The sequence below is a fragment of the Parasteatoda tepidariorum genome, chromosome 8, assembly GCF_982258835.1.
Source record: "Parasteatoda tepidariorum strain Cologne lab strain chromosome 8, Ptep-v5.0, whole genome shotgun sequence".
Classification (NCBI taxonomy): domain Eukaryota; kingdom Metazoa; phylum Arthropoda; class Arachnida; order Araneae; family Theridiidae; genus Parasteatoda; species Parasteatoda tepidariorum.
In genome coordinates, this window is record NC_141762.1 from 49,117,124 (window position 1) to 49,137,957 (window position 20,834).

General features: G+C 28.8%; 1 protein-coding gene across 1 annotated transcript in view; it reads right to left on the reverse strand.

Annotated features, from left to right (window-relative positions):
* LOC107446930 (cytochrome P450 2J4) overlaps window positions 1-20,834 on the reverse strand; it is a 98,342-nt gene that overhangs the window by 15,475 nt on the left and 62,033 nt on the right. Inside the window, exons 4-5 of the mRNA XM_016061714.5 lie at window positions 20,346-20,647; window positions 4,159-4,277 (exon numbers count right to left, since the gene is read on the reverse strand). Of these exons, the coding sequence (XP_015917200.2) occupies window positions 4,159-4,277; window positions 20,346-20,647 (421 nt within the window). The remainder of the gene's footprint in view (window positions 1-4,158; window positions 4,278-20,345; window positions 20,648-20,834) is intronic.

The window sequence follows — 20,834 nt, forward strand, 5'->3', positions numbered from 1 at the left end:
ACTGCTCTCGATGAATGACGAGGGAAGCTCTTTACATAGACAAACTATTGGAACTGAATGTAAGCTTCCATCCAGTAGAGAAGATCCTGTGGGTCGGGATGTTAGTGCTGTCCTTCTGCTGTCGACCCAAAATGTATCGGTCATCTACAATGTGTAGAACTTTGTCCACAAGTCCGAAATTCTCGGTGTTCTCGTGCTGCTGTTGTCGTGGCGCTGGGTTTTTATGCGTATAAACCGCTGGCCTGGGACAAGTTAAGAAAATTGCTCAATATCATTCTGGAGAGCATACCTTATAATACATTTAAACAGAATTTTATAATTATTATTTGAACGTTACTCTCACAAATGGCTCGTATGTTGGCAAAGTCATTTTACCCTCACTATTTATGAATAAATTTTATTATTTTAGAGCCTCTCATATTTTACAACTTATAGTTAGTATACAAAAACAATATGCCGTATTAATTTTAAGAAACAATATTGTTTCTTAAAATTAAGTCCTGAAAAACTAATTTGTCAAAACTGTTAGCATATTTTAACAATCAAGTAGTACCAATTGTATTTTATCAAGAGATTAACCATCTAATTAACAAAATTTCTTAACAAATATGCTGATAAATTTTACACACGATGCATATTGATTTAAGATGACGCTTATAAGCGTCACAGTTCGAGCATTTAGTGTGGTTATTTTTGTCTTCGCTTTCCACCGCTAAGACCGAGGTTCGATTCCCTGTAGCTTGGTGAATGAAAATACTGCACTTTTCTTCGATCGTATCTTAGTGGCTCGGAATGAATTTACGCCTAATATCGGTGGTCCCCTGTTCGAATCCCAACTTTTGCTGCTTGATATGAATTCTGCTCCCGCCTTGCAGTGCTGACACATAATATCCTCATGGGTAGATGGATCATGGGGTAGAATCCTCTTGCTGTTAGGATAATCATGGGAGATTTGTGATTTTTCCTCTCCATGGAGGGCAAATGCGGATTAGTTTCACTAAAAAGTCTTCCACTAAGACTAGCTTGTCCCAATGCTTGATCCAGGAATTCCCGTGTCTTCCGGATTGAGTTCAAAACTACAAGGATACGGAGAGGAGCGCTTTTTTTAAATGGCAAGCACTGAATTCTCGTTCTTTTCTATTGAAAATACCGGAAGTATTGTTCATTTAACGTTAGCTTACGTAGGACGAGCAACATTACTTACACCACAGACCCACCCATAGGGAGGATAACTTTCACATTTCACACAACAGAAAACACTGAAAGAGACATCCATACCCTGAGTGGGATTTGAACTCACAACCATTGGCTTCACAGCCAAGCACTCTAACTGCTCGGCCATCTTTGGCAGGACGGAGTTAACATTAATATTCGTAAACTCAGAATTAAATCGGCTATTCAACGCCGATTAAAAAATAAAATGAAATATCCCTGGTGGACGTACATGCAATGGTCTGGGAGCACGGTGAGAAAAACGGGTGATTACAATCATCGTCTGCTTTCCGATCTAAATTGTGGTAGTGTTGAGTCTAATATTGTCTACATGTCTAATGTAGTATATGTAATAGTGTGTAATATGTCTAATATTGTCTAGGAATCCATTATTAAGGATGAATCCCAGACCGTCACCAATAGCAAATTAACGTTGTTATAGTTAACAACCAAATCATTGATTTTTTACGATTTTTTTTTACTCCAAATGAAGAATGGGTATTCAGCTAGTCTTCCATAAAATTAAGAAGAATAAAGTAATCTTTTAAGAGAAAAACTACCGCATTATGCCATTATACAATTAATTACTAATTTAATGAATATTTTACAATAGTTTTAAATAAATAAAAATTGCATTGGACATGGAAAAAAGCATTCATTCGAAATTAAATCATATTAGCAATATTTCTTCTTCCTTTGGTAATTACTCCCCTTTGTTTCTTTAGAAATTTATTGAGTTTTTATTTTTATTTTTTTCTATTTTTTGTTGTTGCCATTCTTAAATTGACAACCTCAAGGGGGAATTTTCGATTAAGAGAAAAATCTTTTCAAAGGAAATTAAAAAAGAAAAAAAGATGGAGAGAGAAACACAAGAAACACTCTCCGACAATGATGTTGAAAACTTGATTATTAATTTGGACTCGTTCAAAATAAACGAATTACGAACCGAAAAAAAATGTCCAACTTCTTTTGGACAAAAAAAAAATACGATTCTTAAAGAAACTATGTTCACTGAAAGGGATTCATTTTTAATTTTAAAACAAAATAAACAAAACCGTTGAGTTGCAAGACGTGGGTTCATTTCTTAATTAAAGACAAGAAAATAAGTACAATTTATTTCACAACTGATTAAAATGCCTTGTTAAGTAAATATTTATCCATATTATCTTTTCTTAGTTTATTTTTATGCTATTTTTTACAGACATTATTAATATTAGACTATTCTCGTTGTTAGTATTCCTAAGACACTAATATTTTAAATTTTTTGTCGTGGATGGACGATTTTAAAAATACCATTGCCTTAATTTAAGTTTAATGAAATTAAACCTTATAAAGAGAGATAATATGAAATGTACAGTTTTTAATTATGTTTCAAAATTTAAAATAGCTATTTACTCATACCAGTAAAGAATATATCAATTAAGTGCAAATTAGTTCCATCATTTATTCAGACACAAAACGCATTTTCTATGCATAAACATACCTATTTTGACGAAATTATATTTTTAATGATAAAAGTGACAAAGGAGGACACAAAATTTCTAAAAAATATGGTTCACGTAGGTCCCTTTAATGTTTACAATACATTAAGGGGCCCAAAATTATTTACAGTGAGTCCATGTTTTTATAAATATAAAAACATGTTTTAAAACATTTAGAGCCAAATGATTTTTTCAATATTTTCCTATTTTGATTAATATAATAACAAGTTTTAAAACTTTAAATAGCTTAAATAGGTCAATATTTAATAGAAATAGGCTGAATTGCTTAATGTTGTAAAACTTAAATAGGTCAAGAGATCTGTCGAAAGTTTGAGCCACTAAAGTTTACAATACATTAAAGAGCTCAATAATGTTTATAATGTTTTCATGTTTCGAATAATTAATTATTAGTTTTTATTGTATATTTCAGTGATAAGAAGAAATTACTTGAAATGTAAGATATAAATGTTTTTTAACTATGCAAATTTAAATGTCAAATTACAAAATTTTTATGTAATAATTTTTAAACTGTAAAACTTTTGAAAAAATCCCGTTTTTTAATTTTACTTTTCGAAAACTATTTGACCAATTTCGTTCAAATTCAGCCAGTATATGAAAAGAACTCCTCTCGCCACAGGGTCTGAGATAGAGATGGCTAATATTTTCTGGTACAGGTATTTTGTACTTGTTATTGAATCATACCTGTTAAAAAAATAGCAGGTAACTACCAAAGGCCTGTTCCAGAGTACTAGGCAAAAATAGTAATTCAATTATCATGCCAAAAATTTATTTTTCTGTTTTTTTTAAATCATGTTTAAACTGTTTTTTAGCCATCTTTGTACAGTTTAAAATAAGAGGAAAAAGAGAAAAAATGACGTTTTATTTATGTCATTGCTACAGGGCCGTCGCCAGACATTGCGAGGGGCAGTGCACGTTTTCTACTTCTGCAAAGTCTCTAAGAAAGCAGATCTGAGATTGTATGTTGCTATGGAAACAAGAAGGAGCACATTTCAAAGAGGAGAGCTTTTGATATTCTTCTCGCTGACCCCTGTTAAAATCTTTCCCTAATGATCCCTTCCTGAAATAGTTCAAACTCGCAACAATAGTCACAGACGAAGCTCCAGATAACTATGAGAGGAACTCTTTTCATAGACAGATTGTATCAATTATAGTCTATCTATGGAAAGAACAACCCTCGCTATTCCTCTGGAGCAGGGGTGGTGACTATAGTTACGAGGTTTTACTATTTCATGTAGAGGAGTTGGTTCAAAATTTGAAACTGGTCTTTTGCTTGGGTGTGCAAAAGAAGAAAAATCAGGGGGGGGGGAACCTACCTTTTTTGAAATGTGTTTCTTTCTCGTTTTCATAGTAGCTGTCGGCAATAGACTTTCTGGGCAGGGAAGTTCTTTCCATAGACAAACTAAATGTTATTCAATGTGATTATATATATAAAAATTGACATTACTTGTGAAGGATGTGTTGGGCTCTCTGTATTCTCTCTGCTTTAACTGAAGAAGGAATCCATCCATGTAATCCTGGATTGAATTTGGGTCCAAGGATGCTTCGTGTTCATCAATTTCTTTGCTATGTAAACAATACAAAAAATAAGAGTATAAAGTTAAGATTTGAAAATGCAGATAATTTTTTTTGCATCCTCTACTGAGATATTTTCTGGATAAAAATATTTTGATTTTTGTATGTGCTTAATAATCGTTAAAATCTAAATTAAGTATCTAAATTAAATTCCAAAAAAAAAGAAGAAGAAGTTAATAGATTTGCTTTTTAAAATTTTAGTGTTACTGTTTGACAAGACACTCATATTTTCTTATTTTCAAATTTGTTTAAGAGTAATAACAGATTATTGTTGTTAAAACCCATATTTTAATGTAATTAAGCTTGTATTTTAACTGTATTATTTATTGTAAATCCAAATTATTTTTATTGTTAAGAAATTATTCTAAAAATAAATAGGAAATTTTGAAATTCTAATTTCTTTGCAAGTTTCTACATCTTATGTAAAAAGGGAGCACACATTTTTTGTTGGATTTCTACAACACAATCAATTGCTGTTTCCTGTTATCAGTTGTTTTATCTTTGGATTATACTCGTATGGTGTACAAAGCTTATATCTACAATGTACGAAATTTCAAATTAAATTTGTGACTTTATTTGAGGGACTTATTCGCTTGCTGAAGATGCTGTATTACTTATCTGATTTATATCAAATTTCGAGCTCGATATCTAAACTAGCATTCGTTTGTTGAATTGCTGCTATTCTATTACTGTAAATAAAATTCGCTTGATCAACAGCTGTTGGCATTGCATCATTGTAAACAACATTCACTAGTTCAATTGTTGTTGGCTTTGTATCGTATATCTCCATTGTATTAAAATTCAAAATTTGCTCCTGAACTTATAGTAAATAACATTCGCATGATCAATTTATGTGAAAATAAAGCTAAGAAAAATTGTGATGTAATAATGTCCCTTTTGGAAAAAGAGTGGCTTATCCCTATAATGCCACAAACGCTTCACGTATTTAAGACTCCAAATGTGGAAAGGATTATAAATTCTTTTGTTAACTGGAATTCTAAAAATTTATGGCGATGACGATTTATGCCGATATAAATAACATAAATTACTCATATTAAATTTAACTACTTACTAATTTGAAATATAAATTGGCAACAATTCTAGATCTTTTGATAAAACATGTGGTTCATACCGGTAAGTGACGAAGTGTGGTTATCCCTGCTTGGTTGTTGAAACGCGGTATTTGTTAACGTTAGCATCTGGTTTTTCCATTCTATTATGAGCAACACATTCTATATTCTTTCATAAAGATTCTTTTAGAAAGATTTCAATTCTTTTACTATATATTTCATACTTAACACAAAGGTAGGCACGAAACAATGCAGAACATAAACAAACTTATTATGCATTCAATTGCTGTTATTGCATTAATGTAAATAGCATTCGCTTGATCAACAGCTGTTGGCATTGCATCATTGTAAACAACATTCACTAGTTCAATTGCTGTTGGCTTTGTATCGCATATCTCCACTGTATTAAAATTAAAATTCTGTTCCTGAACTTAAAGTAAATAACATTCGCTTGATCCATGGCTGTTGAAATTGCATTATTAAAAATAACATTTATTTGTTCAATTGCTGTTGGCATGGTATTGTATATCTACATTGCGTTAAATTTCGAGTTTTATTTCTGAGTTTATTGTAAGTAACATTCCCTTGTAGGCGTTGTATATTGGATTACTTATTTAAATCTATATTGAATTACATTTCGAGTTCGAGACCTAAACTTTCAGTAAACTAGATTTTTTAGTTCGATTGCTGTAGTATTTAATGTTGTTTTAAGATGAAAGTAAAAAAATTACTATTATTAATTTTAATTTTTAAAAATTTTGCAATTGTAAAACGGAAAAAAAAATTAAAGGAAATTTTTGCGCCGTAACTGAAAAATTTCATCGGCCAAGTTGCCACAGTGCTTTGAATTTTTTCAGCTAATTTTAGAAATGCGCAAACTAATGATTTATCCATTTTAAATATGTATTATAATATACAAAAGCACATTAATAATAAAGAAAGAAAACAGGGAGGTTTCAAGCGAATAGCAAGAAGAATGCTGAGAATAACAAGAATAATGATATAAGAATAAAACGTAATGATATTTTTCAGTCAGGTCAAATAAAAGTTTAAGATATCCAGATGAAAATAAAACGAATAACTTTCTTGAGAAGTTAAAATCAATAAACAGTCTTTGGCAACAAAAGAATAAGACATCGCCCCTTTTGGTTGAAAGGTATCGTTGTTATGTCCCGAAATGACCTATTATCTGTACCTGTTTCCTTCTATTCATGCCTGTTTCCAGTTGCTGTACCTTAGGATTCGAAGTCCATTGTAAGACTTCTTTTGTTTGTAATCACTGAGTTTCCCCAATTGGAGCACATTTGTTACACATCTTTTCACTGGATCAAAGGAAACATTTTCCGAACAGAAGCCAATCGAGAAGACAAGTAACAATCACAATTGCTTTCAAGTATTTTCGAATTTTATACAACGTTCTATAATAGCTTACAAAGAAAATGTTGAAATGTAACGTCGCTGCAAAGGGTTATAAATGAAATGGAAGTTTATTTTATTGGGTTGCTGACTTAAATTCCATCATAAATTTTGGGCTTAGAATACACTTATGTGCATTTATCTTTTAGTAAGGCGTTTTTTAAAAACTAAAATTTTCCTTATTTTTTTTAAAAAACCAATTTATAAGAAAAAGTTTTTCTTAACATTTTTTTCCCCTCTTTTTGAAAATGAAAAGTAAAAATAGCTTATTTATAATAAAAAAAGTTATTTCAGTAAAAAAATTATTTTATTTCTTATTTGTTTTGGTTTAAAGGCAAATAATCAAAGTTGTTAATTTAAGCGAAAAAATGTCTATTTTAAGTTAAACCTTTAATGAGAGGGAAAAACTCAATTTTAGTTCACGTTTACTAATTCGACTTCGAAGGTTCGTCTATCGCAATGTAAAAGTCTTCATTAATCCGATAAAATACGCGAATCGATTAAAAAGTTGACGTTTAAAAGTAACAAGTAAGTACATACGCACTAGTTGTTAAATCTAAAAAAAATTTGCCTTCTGAATATTTGGTTTTGCACAGAGAGAACCTGTTTCCTTCTATTTCATGCCTGTTTCCAGTTGCTGTGTCTTAAGACCATTGTAAGACTTCTTTTGTTGGTAATTACTGAGTTTCCCCAATCAGCGCACATTTGTTACACACCTCTTCATTGGACTAACGGAAACATAAACAGGGTTATTATCATATCAGCTAAGTTTCATACCATATCTGCAAATTTCATTGAAACTTAATTTCTCTGTTTATTTTAAACTTTATTTAGTCATAACTTCCTTACAAGCAACCACAAAAAAAAACTGCGATTTAAATAGTTAAATTTTTTTTTCTTCATAAAAAGTACTTTTTTTTATGAGGTAAAATTTTTATTTCAAATTTTAACTGTAACTGGACTCTATTGTTTCCCAACTATATGATAATTGTCATCTTTGAATTGTTTGAAGATCATATTGTTTTTTCAAAAACTACTTTTTACGCTTTTTCAAAAGGTTCTGGGATTTTTTAGAGCACCCTGTACAATTTTTTTTGAAAGTGTAACTTTTGTGTACAAGAAAATTTTATTCCAATCATGAGATGTAGAAAAAGTAACTAATCATAAAATGTGAAGAAAGTTGCCTCAATAACAAATCGATAATATCGGTGTATTTTTTGTTTAAAGGTGAACGATCGTGAAGTCAAGGAATAATTATCTTGAATGATAATACGATTAAATTTGGTTGTGTATTAAGGTTACAGCAAATTTAATCGATATTATGGTTCAATGCATTGCAAAATTTTTAACAGAGCAAAAAATAAATAGTTATAAATGGAACAAATAGAACAAATTATTTTGTTTCATTTCTACAAATACTACATTTTGCCTAATTTAGGTGTGGTGATTTTGTTATCAATAAAATGTTTTGAAATTGTTTTTGCCAACTGTGCAATAATAACGAAAGAATATTAACAATGGGGAACAAATATTTCATGTTTTATATTGAACGGGATTTTTTTTTAACGGATCTTGATATTTTTAAGTCACTGATTCCAAACCTGCTATCGGTTTCTCCCTAAAAGTCAATTTTTTAAAAATAGCATTTTTACTCTCCTTTTTGTCGAAATGCACAAGTTTAAAAATATTATATTCAACAAAGGGTCGCATAAATGTTTTGATAAGCTTCTAGGGAAGTCAGCACACATCATCAGGATTCAAATTAAATAGGAACCCATGACAGGAAAAGTCATCATACGCTGCTATGCAATGCAGAATACGTATCTAAAAAAACCTTAACAAACGGTTATATTCGAATTTGTTTGTAATAAATCTGGTAAGATGGTACTTTTGCAGCCTGTTTCAGAAATCAGAAGAAACAGGAAGTGTATATATTTACACATCTCCCCATGTAAAATTAGAATTTCGAATTATATATATATATATATATATATATATATATATATATATATATATATATATATATATATATATATATATATATATATATATATATATATATATATATATATATATTCTTTCTCAGATTCATTGATGATCTATTAGTTATTAATTTTAATGATTTCGATATTCTAGCAAAACATATTTATCCAAATGAATTAATTCTTAATAAAACAAATAATAGTAATTCTTCAGCAAATTTTTTAGATTTGACTCTTAATATTAATGCAGATAAAAATATTACATTTAAACTTTTTGACAAAAGAAATGATTTTAAATTTCCAGTTAAAAAATGCATAGATTTCAACTCTAACTTAGCCAATAAGGTTTTTTCTAATATTATTGCCCATCAAATTCATAGATTTTACAGGAATAATTCTAACTATAACGAGTTTTTATTAGATACTGATATATATAAAAACGATTCAATTAATAGCCATTTTCCTAGTTCATTTCTTAATTTCTATTTTAAAAAAATCTTAAAAAACTTGGTACATTAATTTTTAATTTTTATTTAATTTTTCTGTTTTAAGAATAAGCTCTGATTTTTTCAAGGTAGGAACTAACTATGATAAACTATTCCTAAAGCCACTGGACGGAATAGTTTGGATGTATGACCTTTTATACTGGATTAGTTAAATATTTTTTAGTTACTTCTTAATATTTATAGCCTCTTAAAATTATTTAATTTTAATTGCCCAGTATAATAAACAGTTTATTTATTTATTTATTTATTTATTTATTTATTTATTTATTTATTTATTTATTTATTTATTTATTTATTTATTTATTTATTTAATTATTTATTATTTTTGTATAAGTGGAATGGGCTCTGGTTCGTAAAGAACCACCCCAAATGAATGCAGGTGATACGTGTATACTTTAAAATTATGTAAGGTTGTATGAATGAAGAATAAAACCTATAAACGGTTTTCTATTCCTGTATGCAGGCTCTGATTTTTAAATAAGTCACCCTATGAAAGATGGATATGTGTATTCTGTAAAATTATGTTAGATTTTATGAATGAAGGATAAGTCTATAAACGGCTTTCTATCCTGACAGACTGACTTTTAAATTAATTTCCCTATAAATGATTTTTTTTTAAGACTGCTAATTTATTCAATCAGTTAAACATTTTTATTATTATTTCAATTTTATTACCTTTTTACTAATTGTTTCTCACAGATGGCAGCACTAATATTTTACCTAAACATTTTTTTTCCTTCTTCTTCGATCAAATGTTTTTTTAATTTTATTATATTCGATTCAAGCTATAAGCAATATTTTACATCTTCGCGATTTTTGTTAACTGTTTTATTATTGTACTTTTAAACCTAAACCGCGTTTTAATTCACGCCGGTTAGTTTGATTTCCTTTTACATTTTTCTTTTATTTCATGATTTTTTACAACATAAGGTTTTTTGCGATATCGACACATATAAAGAATAATTTTTATCTTAGGATAATTATTCTTTATTCAGAAATATCGCATTTATAGCAATAGATGTGTCTTGACAACGACTATTTGCTTTTACCATTCTTGTTTCTCTACCATTTAGTTTTTTATTTTATTCATGTTTTTCATGTTAATTTGTGTTTATATATATATATATATATATATATATATATATATATATATATATATATATATATATATATATATATATATATATATATATATATATATATATATATATATATATATATATATATATATATATATATATATATATATATATATATATATTAGAAAAATGTGTTCCTAATTAAATAAACAAGAATCTTCTGCAGTGTCAAAACACAAAAAAAATATTTTATTACATTTTATTTTATTGTTTTACTACATTTATTTACATATATTTTTTTTTATATGTTTATCATATTTTTTACTTCAACATTGAGTAAGATACTTATTTCTATAACTGAAACTACAGTGAATTTTTTTTGCTTTATTTACATAACGTAACGTTAAAAAGCAAGGAATCACACCGATTATTTTATAATGATCTTCAATAAAGCTCATTTTCTTCCTCTAACACTTATCAGGATCGGAGGTTTACTGAGCTATTTTTCATTAGGGTAAGGAATGTTTATTAATTTTGTAAATAGTTCAATGTTTCTACTTTTAAAATTTATATGTTTGCACAATTTAAACTTTCCGAGATACTCTGAGTTTCGTTAGTAGTTGATATAAACGCGATCTGTTTACTGCATAAGCCCTAACTGGATGAAAGTGTACTATGTTGTACTGGTTTATTGTGGAAAATACGTAAGTAGTACGTAAAAGGAAATCATTATACGTATTTCAAATTTTTGTTAAGAAATAAGCTATTTTAATCATTTCAATTGAAAAAGACCTAAAGCTTTGCCTTTAATCGATTTAACTACTGATTGACGCTTGAAAAATGTTAATAAATTAAAACATGAATCTGATAATATTTAGATGAAAATATTTATTTTCTAAAACATTTTTTTCACACACGTTTTCAGATATCTAGTTCCAATCATATCATTTATCTCTATGAAGTCATATTTCTCCACTTAGATTATTATAATAAACATATGAAAGTACAATTGAGCAAAAAACTATGAAATATGTTTAATTAACAAGATTAAACTCGCGAATCTCAATGAAATTACATTTCCTCACTTATTATATAATTATAATAAACATATAAAAGTATAATTGAGCAAAAAATTATGAAAGGCGTTTAATTAACAAGATTAAACTCGCAAATGTTAATATCTCAATTTTTACATATTTTTCGATAAATTATTTGATCATTTACCTTGCAATTAATATTTGAACTTATAATTATTCTGTAGCGTCAGATATTACAAAAGGTATTTATTTATCAAGTTTCAAGAAAATTTTAGCTGATTTGGTAAGCGAAAAAATATAGTGCTTTTAGATAGTAAGTATAAGTTTAAAACTGATGGTCTACTGTGAAGACATTGTTTTAATCTTGTGTTCTGTATATACATTCAAAGAGCAGGCATTGTTTTAATTCAGGGAGACATTTATAAATTACAATAATCCTTGCAAATTAAGTATGAGAGCGACAGCGGAATTTGATAAATTTGCTAGATAAGCGAGACGTTGGGAATGACCATTAATTTGGTTGGTATAATTGCAATCAACTGGACCACCGATGTTTCAGTGGAAGAGTGTACTTCGCCTTCTGCACCAATAATTCACAATTTGTTCTGTCACAGAATTGTGCTACCATAGAACCTAATTAAGGTTAATTAACCCTTAAGAGTGATTGATTGTATGCTAACTCCATATAGAAGAGAACGCGATAGATATGAATAGAGGAATTACATATTGGTACTTATTTGGTGGAAAATATTAGAAGTAATATAAGGGAGAGTAAGAGGTATGTAAGTTGGTTTTCTTTAATTAAAACTAGTTTTGGTTTACTTGAAAATCGGTAAATATTTTTAACCATAAAACATGTTGCAAATATCATTATTAAGCGAGTTTATTATTTATATATATATATATATATATATATATATATATATATATATATATATATATATATATATATATATATATATATATATATATATATATATATATATATAGAGTGAGAGAGAGATAGAGAGATAGATAGATAAGAAACAATATAAAGATTAATTCTTACATTAGGATAATTATTCTTTATTCAGAAATATCGCATTAAATTGTAGCAAAAGATGTGTCCTGATGAAGATTTTTGCTTTTACTCATTAATAGTTTTCTATTTTATATTATAATACTATTATTATTTGTGTTTATATATATATATATATATATATATATATATATCGTATTTACCATGCAGAATAAGCAAAATACAAGAATACGCATGCCCATGTCCGGAAATGGCATATCATACGCTACTACGGCCAGCTTTCTTATTATGAACTGTTTCTTCGTATACTTCTGAGTAGGTCTTAATAAGAAAGTTCTCCAAGCTGCGTACGATGATATTTCTGGGCATTGATTCCTATGCAATATCAATAGTGATATTTTGCCCTAAATCCCATAGAAGTTTGTTGCAACACTTAAGTGATCTCCTGCTACATATAAAACGCTCTTAAATTTGTATATTTCGACCAAAAATAGACTATAAATGTCATTTTAAAAAAGTATGTTGCTTAAGAAGCAAATTGAATTTCGGATTTGAAATTCCTTCATCCGAATTAGGCAAGATTAAGTATTTGTATAAATGCAATAAAAATGTAATTATTAAATTTTGAATAGTAGGATAGAATCATTTGTTACATCATTTTAAACCAAATAATTTTAAAGGATAGTTTTGGAGAATTGTTTCGGAAATTTTTTCTTCAAATTTCGTATTTTGTCACCTAGATCTTTACAGTTTGAAATTATATATAAATGCCTCTTTAGCACTCAAAAGTATTTTGCATTGCTGTTTCTGTAGTGGTGAAAAAAAAACGATCAAAATGATTTATCATCACCCATCTACAAAAATAATAGCACATCAGAAAATGTACGGAATAATAGTTACATTTCGAATTTTTTTTTTTAAAAGAAAACTTAAGCCTAAAATGAGCAGCATATTTTTATTAAATTAATATAATATTTTTTCAAGCCATAAGCAAATTATTGTTTGTTAGAAACTCTAAAAATTTTCGAAAATTTTCCGCATTTAAAGTTTTATAAGCATTTAAATGTGATTTATTTGTTTTTGTGCAAAGTGCAAGACATCAAAAATATTTTGAAATGTAAATAAATATTCTGCTTTTCAAATATTAAGACCTTCTTCGAAGAAACTGTGGGACACGTTGCATTTATTTCAATTCATTTCTTTATTTAAGAATTTTTAACTGTAAAAACTATATGCTTGTTCGAATAAATTGAATTTACGAAACAAACGTCAACCTACTTAAACGAATATATATGTGACAGCCAGCGAAACTAAAATGAAATGTCCCGTGTCACTTAAATTGTTTTCTCTGTTTCGAATCAAGTAAGTTTTTTTTTTCTGTTCCAAGCCATTTAGAAAAGATACAAAAAAAAAAACTTTGTGAAAAAAATAATCAAGTTATAATCATCAGAGTCACGGTATTTTTCAGATTATATTAGAAGATTAGGCTATTTATTTTAATTTCTAACTTTGAGGAAGGATAGGGCAATGTGCAGATAATGTATTTAAAATTTTCCATCCACTTTTAATTGGCTTAGTTCAGTCTTCACCTTCGTTTTTTTTTCCAATTCTGATTTTTTTTGTGATATAGATATATATTTGGTCTTGGGCATTGTAAGCTACTTTTTTTCAAATTGATCTAGAAAAATTTCCTCACTGAAAAACACTACGGTTTCCAGATGATAGGATATTTCTTGCACAAGTAATGAAATATTCCAGAAAAATGTATAGAAACTACGTGAAAGCAAATCTGAGAAAAAGCGTGATGTAATAATGTCCCTTTTGGAAAAAGTGTGACTTAACACTATAATGTCACAAACGCTTCATGTATTTAGGACTCCAAATATGGAAAATATTATCAATTCCCTTATTAACAGGAATTCTAAAAATTTATGGCGATGACGATATTTAAAAAAAAATTCGATATTATTAATGAAGCAGAAAATTACGATAAATAACGTAAATTACTGATACAAAATTTAACTACGCATAAATTTGAAAGAATTGGCAGCAATTCTATCTTTTTGATAAAACATCTGGTTCTTAATTGGATACCTGTAAGTGACGTAGTATGTCTATCCTGCTTGGTTGCTGAAATGTGACATTTGTTTACGTTAAAAACTGTACTTTCCATTCTATTTTGAGTAAGTCAAGTCCGTCAAGCATCAATTCTCTTGAGTAACACATTCTATATTCTTTCACAAAGATTTAAATTTTTTTGCTTTATATATCTTGAGTAACACAAAGACAGGCACGAAACCATGTTGAACATGAACAAACTTTTTATGCATCGAAGTTGCCAAGTAAACAACCAAGTTGCTAGGCTTTGCACACTAAACAAAAATATATCACCGTTTCAATAAAATACGTGAACAAATAATAAATTTAAGTTAAGTAAAAGACGTAGAAGATAAAAAATTGAATTTCAACAAATTCTATGTACTATACGGTGCTGTATTTAATTAATTTCACATTAATTAATATTCCAATTCATGTGGGAAAGCTTAACTCAACTTTAACAAGTCATTTTGCTTGTAAACGACAGCTGGGGCTAACGTCATAGATCACATGTGTCGGTATCCGTGATCATCTTCTTGAAGTGCAAGTACTCAATTATAACGTTTTATTTAAATCTTCGTTTTTACTATTTGTATAGTTAAAACTAATTTTCAAGCAACTTAGTAAGTTCATTAGAGATTTGTCATTGTTTAAATATCGTTATTATTATAAAGAAACGTGCATTATTGCTGTAACTTTTACTTTATTGTTAAAATGTAATAAAATTATCAATAATTTCCTACATTTAAGAATGTAAATTTCAATATTTTATTGTATTTCAGCAATAAAAATTTAAATATTTTCTTTAAATGAAGGATTTGAAATTTTACTTTTTTCTGCCTTTTAATTAAGGAAAATTTCAAAATTTTTTTGGTATTTAAGTAAAAAAAAAAAAATTCAATATTTTCAAGTATTTTAAGCAACAAAATTTTAATTTTTCCAATATATAAATAAAGAAATTTAAAGTATTAAAATTATTGAAATTTCAAAATTTTCCTTTATCTGTTAACGTTTACCTATTTCAACTACTTTACCTATTTTAGTTTTCCTATTTTCGGTTTTTAAAATAAATTAGGCAATAAAAATTTAAATTTTTCTATCAACTTCCCTTAAATTTTGTTAACTATACTACAAAGAACATCATAATTAATAATCTTAATTATTCACTAAAGGATGAAACTAAGCAAATACATATGACATAATATCAATAAGAATACTAATTCGTAATTTTTAGTTGTATGCAATAAATATTATCTAATTTCCGTATTTCATCGAATACTAAACTCCAACACGAATGACAAAACTGTATTGCCACGGAACAAGTTTTCAGAATGCTCCCTATATAATATCGGAACACATAAAATCATTAAAAATTCATAACAATCAGAACGCCAATCTAAGGAAACAACCAGTAGCTCTTGGAACAAACACACTATGCAATTCTGAAGCACGATTCGAACAAATTATCTTCCTTCAAGTCAAAGATAATGATGCAGCCGAAGTTCCGGTATTTAACTTTAACATACCGTTCACTCACATGAGAGAGAAAACTATCTTGTTTGTTGAGAAAGATCCAACTAACATAGTGGAGATTTAAGATCTCCTTCTTGGCGAGCGCGTAAGGAAATTCGGAAGGCCAAACAGACGAATCCAGTGGGGATCTCAATCTTGTGTGTCAACAAAAGATCCCCTTCCCATGGAACTTAATCAAGCGAGTTCAAACTTAATGCTGTGTCAACAACAGGCTACGTCAGATCTTTCAGTAAAATGATTTCCATTAGATTCCTTCCATAAATTAACGTCCACAACCGAAACCTTGGCGATATATCTTCAGGCTTATGGATAGCATTTATGCTGCCTATAACTTTTCTGGAAGAAAGAATAAGTAGGGTTCATAGGGTTTATAGTATTTGAGGGAATTTGGAAGATTGAAGAGATTAGTCCATTAGATTTTAGTATAAGGAAAAGCTTATCTAATTGCTTGCATAATGAGCTTATCTCTAATTCACTTGCAAAGTTGAACTAGTTTTCATGGTTATAATAAGAGTGTCTTTAAAGTATTTACATTATCAACGATTTATTTGGAATTTAAGTTATGAAATTAATGGAATTGTAGCTTAATATTTCTTAAATGCAGAAATAAATTCATTATAATTTTGATGTTTAAATAGCGTGAATGCTGTTCTGAATTTGTAAAATACTTTCTTCAACTTAAAACTTTCAATGTTATGTTATGTTATGTTATGTTATGTTATGTTATGTTATGTTATGTTATGTTATGTTATGTTATGTTATGCTATGTTATGTTATGTTATGTTATGTTATGTTATGTTATGTTATGTTATGTTATGTTATGTTATGTTATGTAAGCAAAGATTTCCCTAATATAACGATTGAGCAATATTACTTTAAAAGTTTGAACTGAATAAATTTTGAGTACTTCAATTATCGTTTTGAACACAGAGCTTTTATTCTTGCAGAATTTTAAAATTTAATGATTTTTTTTAAATCAAATATAGTAAGATCCGTTCAGAAATAATAATAAAAAATGTGCTTTAATTGATATAAATTTGATATTATCATTTTTACCAAGAAATGTAAATATTTGTCGTTATCAGTTTGTATCACTTTCACTTCTGATTTCATTTTTTTAAAAATATTAAATAAGATTTTCTTGTTAGCAATTTTTGATCAGATAACATATTCAAATCATAAGAAATTTAATCTTTAAAAAGTTTATCGTTGTTTTCGTAGAAATTTTTTTACTTTAGATTGTTTTATTTTCGTTATTTTACGACTGATAGTGTCGGTACTTTACACCGTAATGGGATCCGGAATCTTTTAAAATGTAGTTGATCAAACACCTTAGAAAAACCTAATTCATAAAATATTGCGTAACATCTCTATTAACTTACTCGATAAACTTTAAAAGATGTTCGATGGCTTGTTGTAATTTATCGTAATCAAACAGTTTAAACTTGAAAAGTAAAGTTTTCAGCCAAGGGAACCAAGCGTGAAGACTACTTGTTAGGATCGTTGTTTTCGTAGACATTTTTTTACATTAGATTGCTTTATTTTCGTTATTTTACGACTGATAGCACCGGTACTTAACACCGTAATGTGATTCGGAATCTTTTAAAATGCAGTTGATCAAACACCTTAGAAAAACCTAATTCATAAAATATTGTGTAATATCTCTATTAACTTACTCGATAAACTTTAAAAGATGTTCGATGGCTTGTTGTAACTTATCGTAATCAAACAGTTTAAACTTGAAAAGTAAAGTTTTCAGCCAATGGAACCAAGCGTAAAGACTAGTTGGTAGGATCGTTGTTTTCGTAGACATTTTTTTACATTAAATTGTTTCATTTCCGTTATTTTACGACTGATAGCGCCGGTACTTAACACCGTAATGTGATTCGGAATTTTTTAAAATGTAGTTGATCAAACACATTAAAAAACCTAATTCATAAAATATTGAGTAACATCTCTATTAACTTACTCGATAAACTTTAAAAGATGTTCGATGGCTTGTTGTAACTTATCGTAATCAAACAGTTTAAACTTGAAAAGTAAAGTTTTCAGTCAAGGGAACCAAGCGTGAAGACTAGTTGGTAGGATCGTTGTTTTCGTAGACATTTTTTTACATTAGATTGTTTTATTTTCGTTATTTTACGACTGACAGTGACGGTACTTAACACCGTAATGTGATTCGGAATCTTTTAAAATGTAGTTGATCAAACACCTTAGAAAAACCTAATTCATAAAATATTGAGTAACATCTCTATTAACTTACTCGATAAACTTTAAAAGATGTTCGATGGCTTGTTGTAACTTATCGTAATCAAACAGTTTAAACTTGAAAAGTAAAGTTTTCAGCCAAGGGAACCAAGCGTGAAGACTAGTTGGTAGGATCGTTGTTTTCGTAGACATTTTTTTACATAAGATTGCTTTATTTTCGTTATTTTACGACTGATAGCACCGGTACTTAACACCGTAATGTGATTCGGAATCTTTTAAAATGTAGTTGATCAAACACCTTAGAAAAACCTAATTCATAAAATATTGCGTAACATCTCTATTAACTTACTCGATAAACTTTAAAAGATGTTCGATGGCTTGTTGTAACTTATCGTAATCAAACAGTTTAAACTTGAAAAGTAAAGTTTTCAGCCAAGGGAACCAAGCGTGAAGACTAGTTGGTAGGATCGTTGTTTTCGTAGACATTTTTTTACATTAGATTGCTTTATTTTCGTTATTTTACGACTGATAGCACCGGTACTTAACACCGTAATGTGATTCGGAATCTTTTAAAATGCAGTTGATCAAACACCTTAGAAAAACCTAATTCTTAAAATATTGCGTAACATCTCTATTAACTTACTCGATAAACTTTAAAAGATGTTCGATGGCTTGTTGTAACTTATCGTAATCAAACAGTTTAAACTTGAAAAGTAAAGTTTTCAGCCAAGGGAACCAAGCGTGAAGACTAGTTGGTAGGATCGTTGTTTTCGTAGACATTTTTTTACATTAGATTGCTTTATTTTCGTTATTTTACGACTGATAGCACCGGTACTTAACACCGTAATGTGGTTCGGAATCTTTTAAAATGCAGTTGATCAAACACCTTAGAAAAACCTAATTCTTAAAATATTGCGTAACATCTCTATTAACTTACTCGATAAACTTTAAAAGATGTTCGATGGCTTGTTGTAACTTATCGTAATCAAACAGTTTAAACTTGAAAAGTAAAGTTTTCAGCCAAGGGAACCAAGCGTGAAGACTAGTTGGTAGGATCGTTGTTTTCGTAGACATTTTTTTACATTAGATTGTTTTATTTTCGTTATTTTACGACTGATAGCACCGGTACTTAACACCGTAATGTGATTCGGTATCTTTTAAAATGTAGTTGATCAAACACCTTAGAAAAACCTAATTCATAAAATATTGAGTAACATCTCTATTAACTTACTCGATAAACTTTAAAAGATGTTCGATGGCTTGTTGTAACTTATCGTAATCAAACAGTTTAAACTTGAAAAGTAAAGTTTTCAGCCAAGGGAACCAAGCGTGAAGACTAGTTGGTAGGATCGTTGTTTTCGTAGACATTTTTTTACATTAGATTGCTTTATTTTCGTTATTTTACGACTGATAGCACCGGTACTTAACACCGTAATGTGATTCGGAATCTTTTAAAATGCAGTTGATCAAACACCTTAGAAAAACCTAATTCATAAAATATTGCGTAACATCTCTATTAACTTACTCGATAAACTTTAAAAGATGTTCGATGGCTTGTTGTAACTTATCGTAATCAAACAGTTTAAACTTGAAAAGTAAAGTTTTCAGCCAAGGGAACCAAGCGTGAAGACTAGTTGGTAGGATCGTTGTTTTCGTAGACATTTTTTTACATTAGATTGCTTTATTTTCGTTATTTTACGACTGATAGCACCGGTACTTAACACCGTAATGTGATTCGGAATCTTTTAAAATGCAGTTGATCAAACACCTTAGAAAAACCTAATTCTTAAAATATTGCGTAACATCTCTATTAACTTACTCGATAAACTTTAAAAGATGTTCGATGGCTTGTTGTAACTTATCGTAATCAAACAGTTTAAACTTGAAAAGTAAAGTTTTCAGCCAATGGAACCAAGCGTAAAGACTAGTTGGTAGGATCGTTGTTTTCGTAGACATTTTTTTACATTAGATTGTTTTATTTTCGTTATTTTACGACTGATAGCGCCGGTACTTAATACCGTAATGTGATTCGGAATCTTTTAAAATGTAGTTGATCAAACACATTAGAAAAACCTAATTCATAAAATATTACGTAACATCTCTATTAACTTACTCGATAAACTTTAAAAGATGTTCGATGGCTTGTTGTAACTTATCGTAATCAAACAGTTTAAACTTGAAAAGTAAAGTTTTCAGCCAAGGGAACCAAGCGTGAAGACTAGTTGGTCGGAAGAAGCGTATCAATTCAGTTATGGACGTGTCCAAATGAATACGCATTGGATCGTGATAATCCAGCCTTCTTCCAAATACTAAAGCAGAAATGTTATTGGATGTACTTGGAGCCAGGTAACGTCGAACATTAGCAGGCTTACCCTGAAATTCTTCAAGTTCATCTAATAAGTGTGCAACTTCTTCCTGCAATAGAATTAGATATTATTAAGAAATATAATGCACCCAGAAACTGTTTCAAGTGTTTATAACATTATATTTTTAATGTCCTGTGTGTAAGTATGCTACATTTATGGTGACTGGGCACCAACTCCTTTGTATTTAGGATAAATTGCAATATTTAAATTTGATCGCTTGAAGTTTTTTTTGAAAT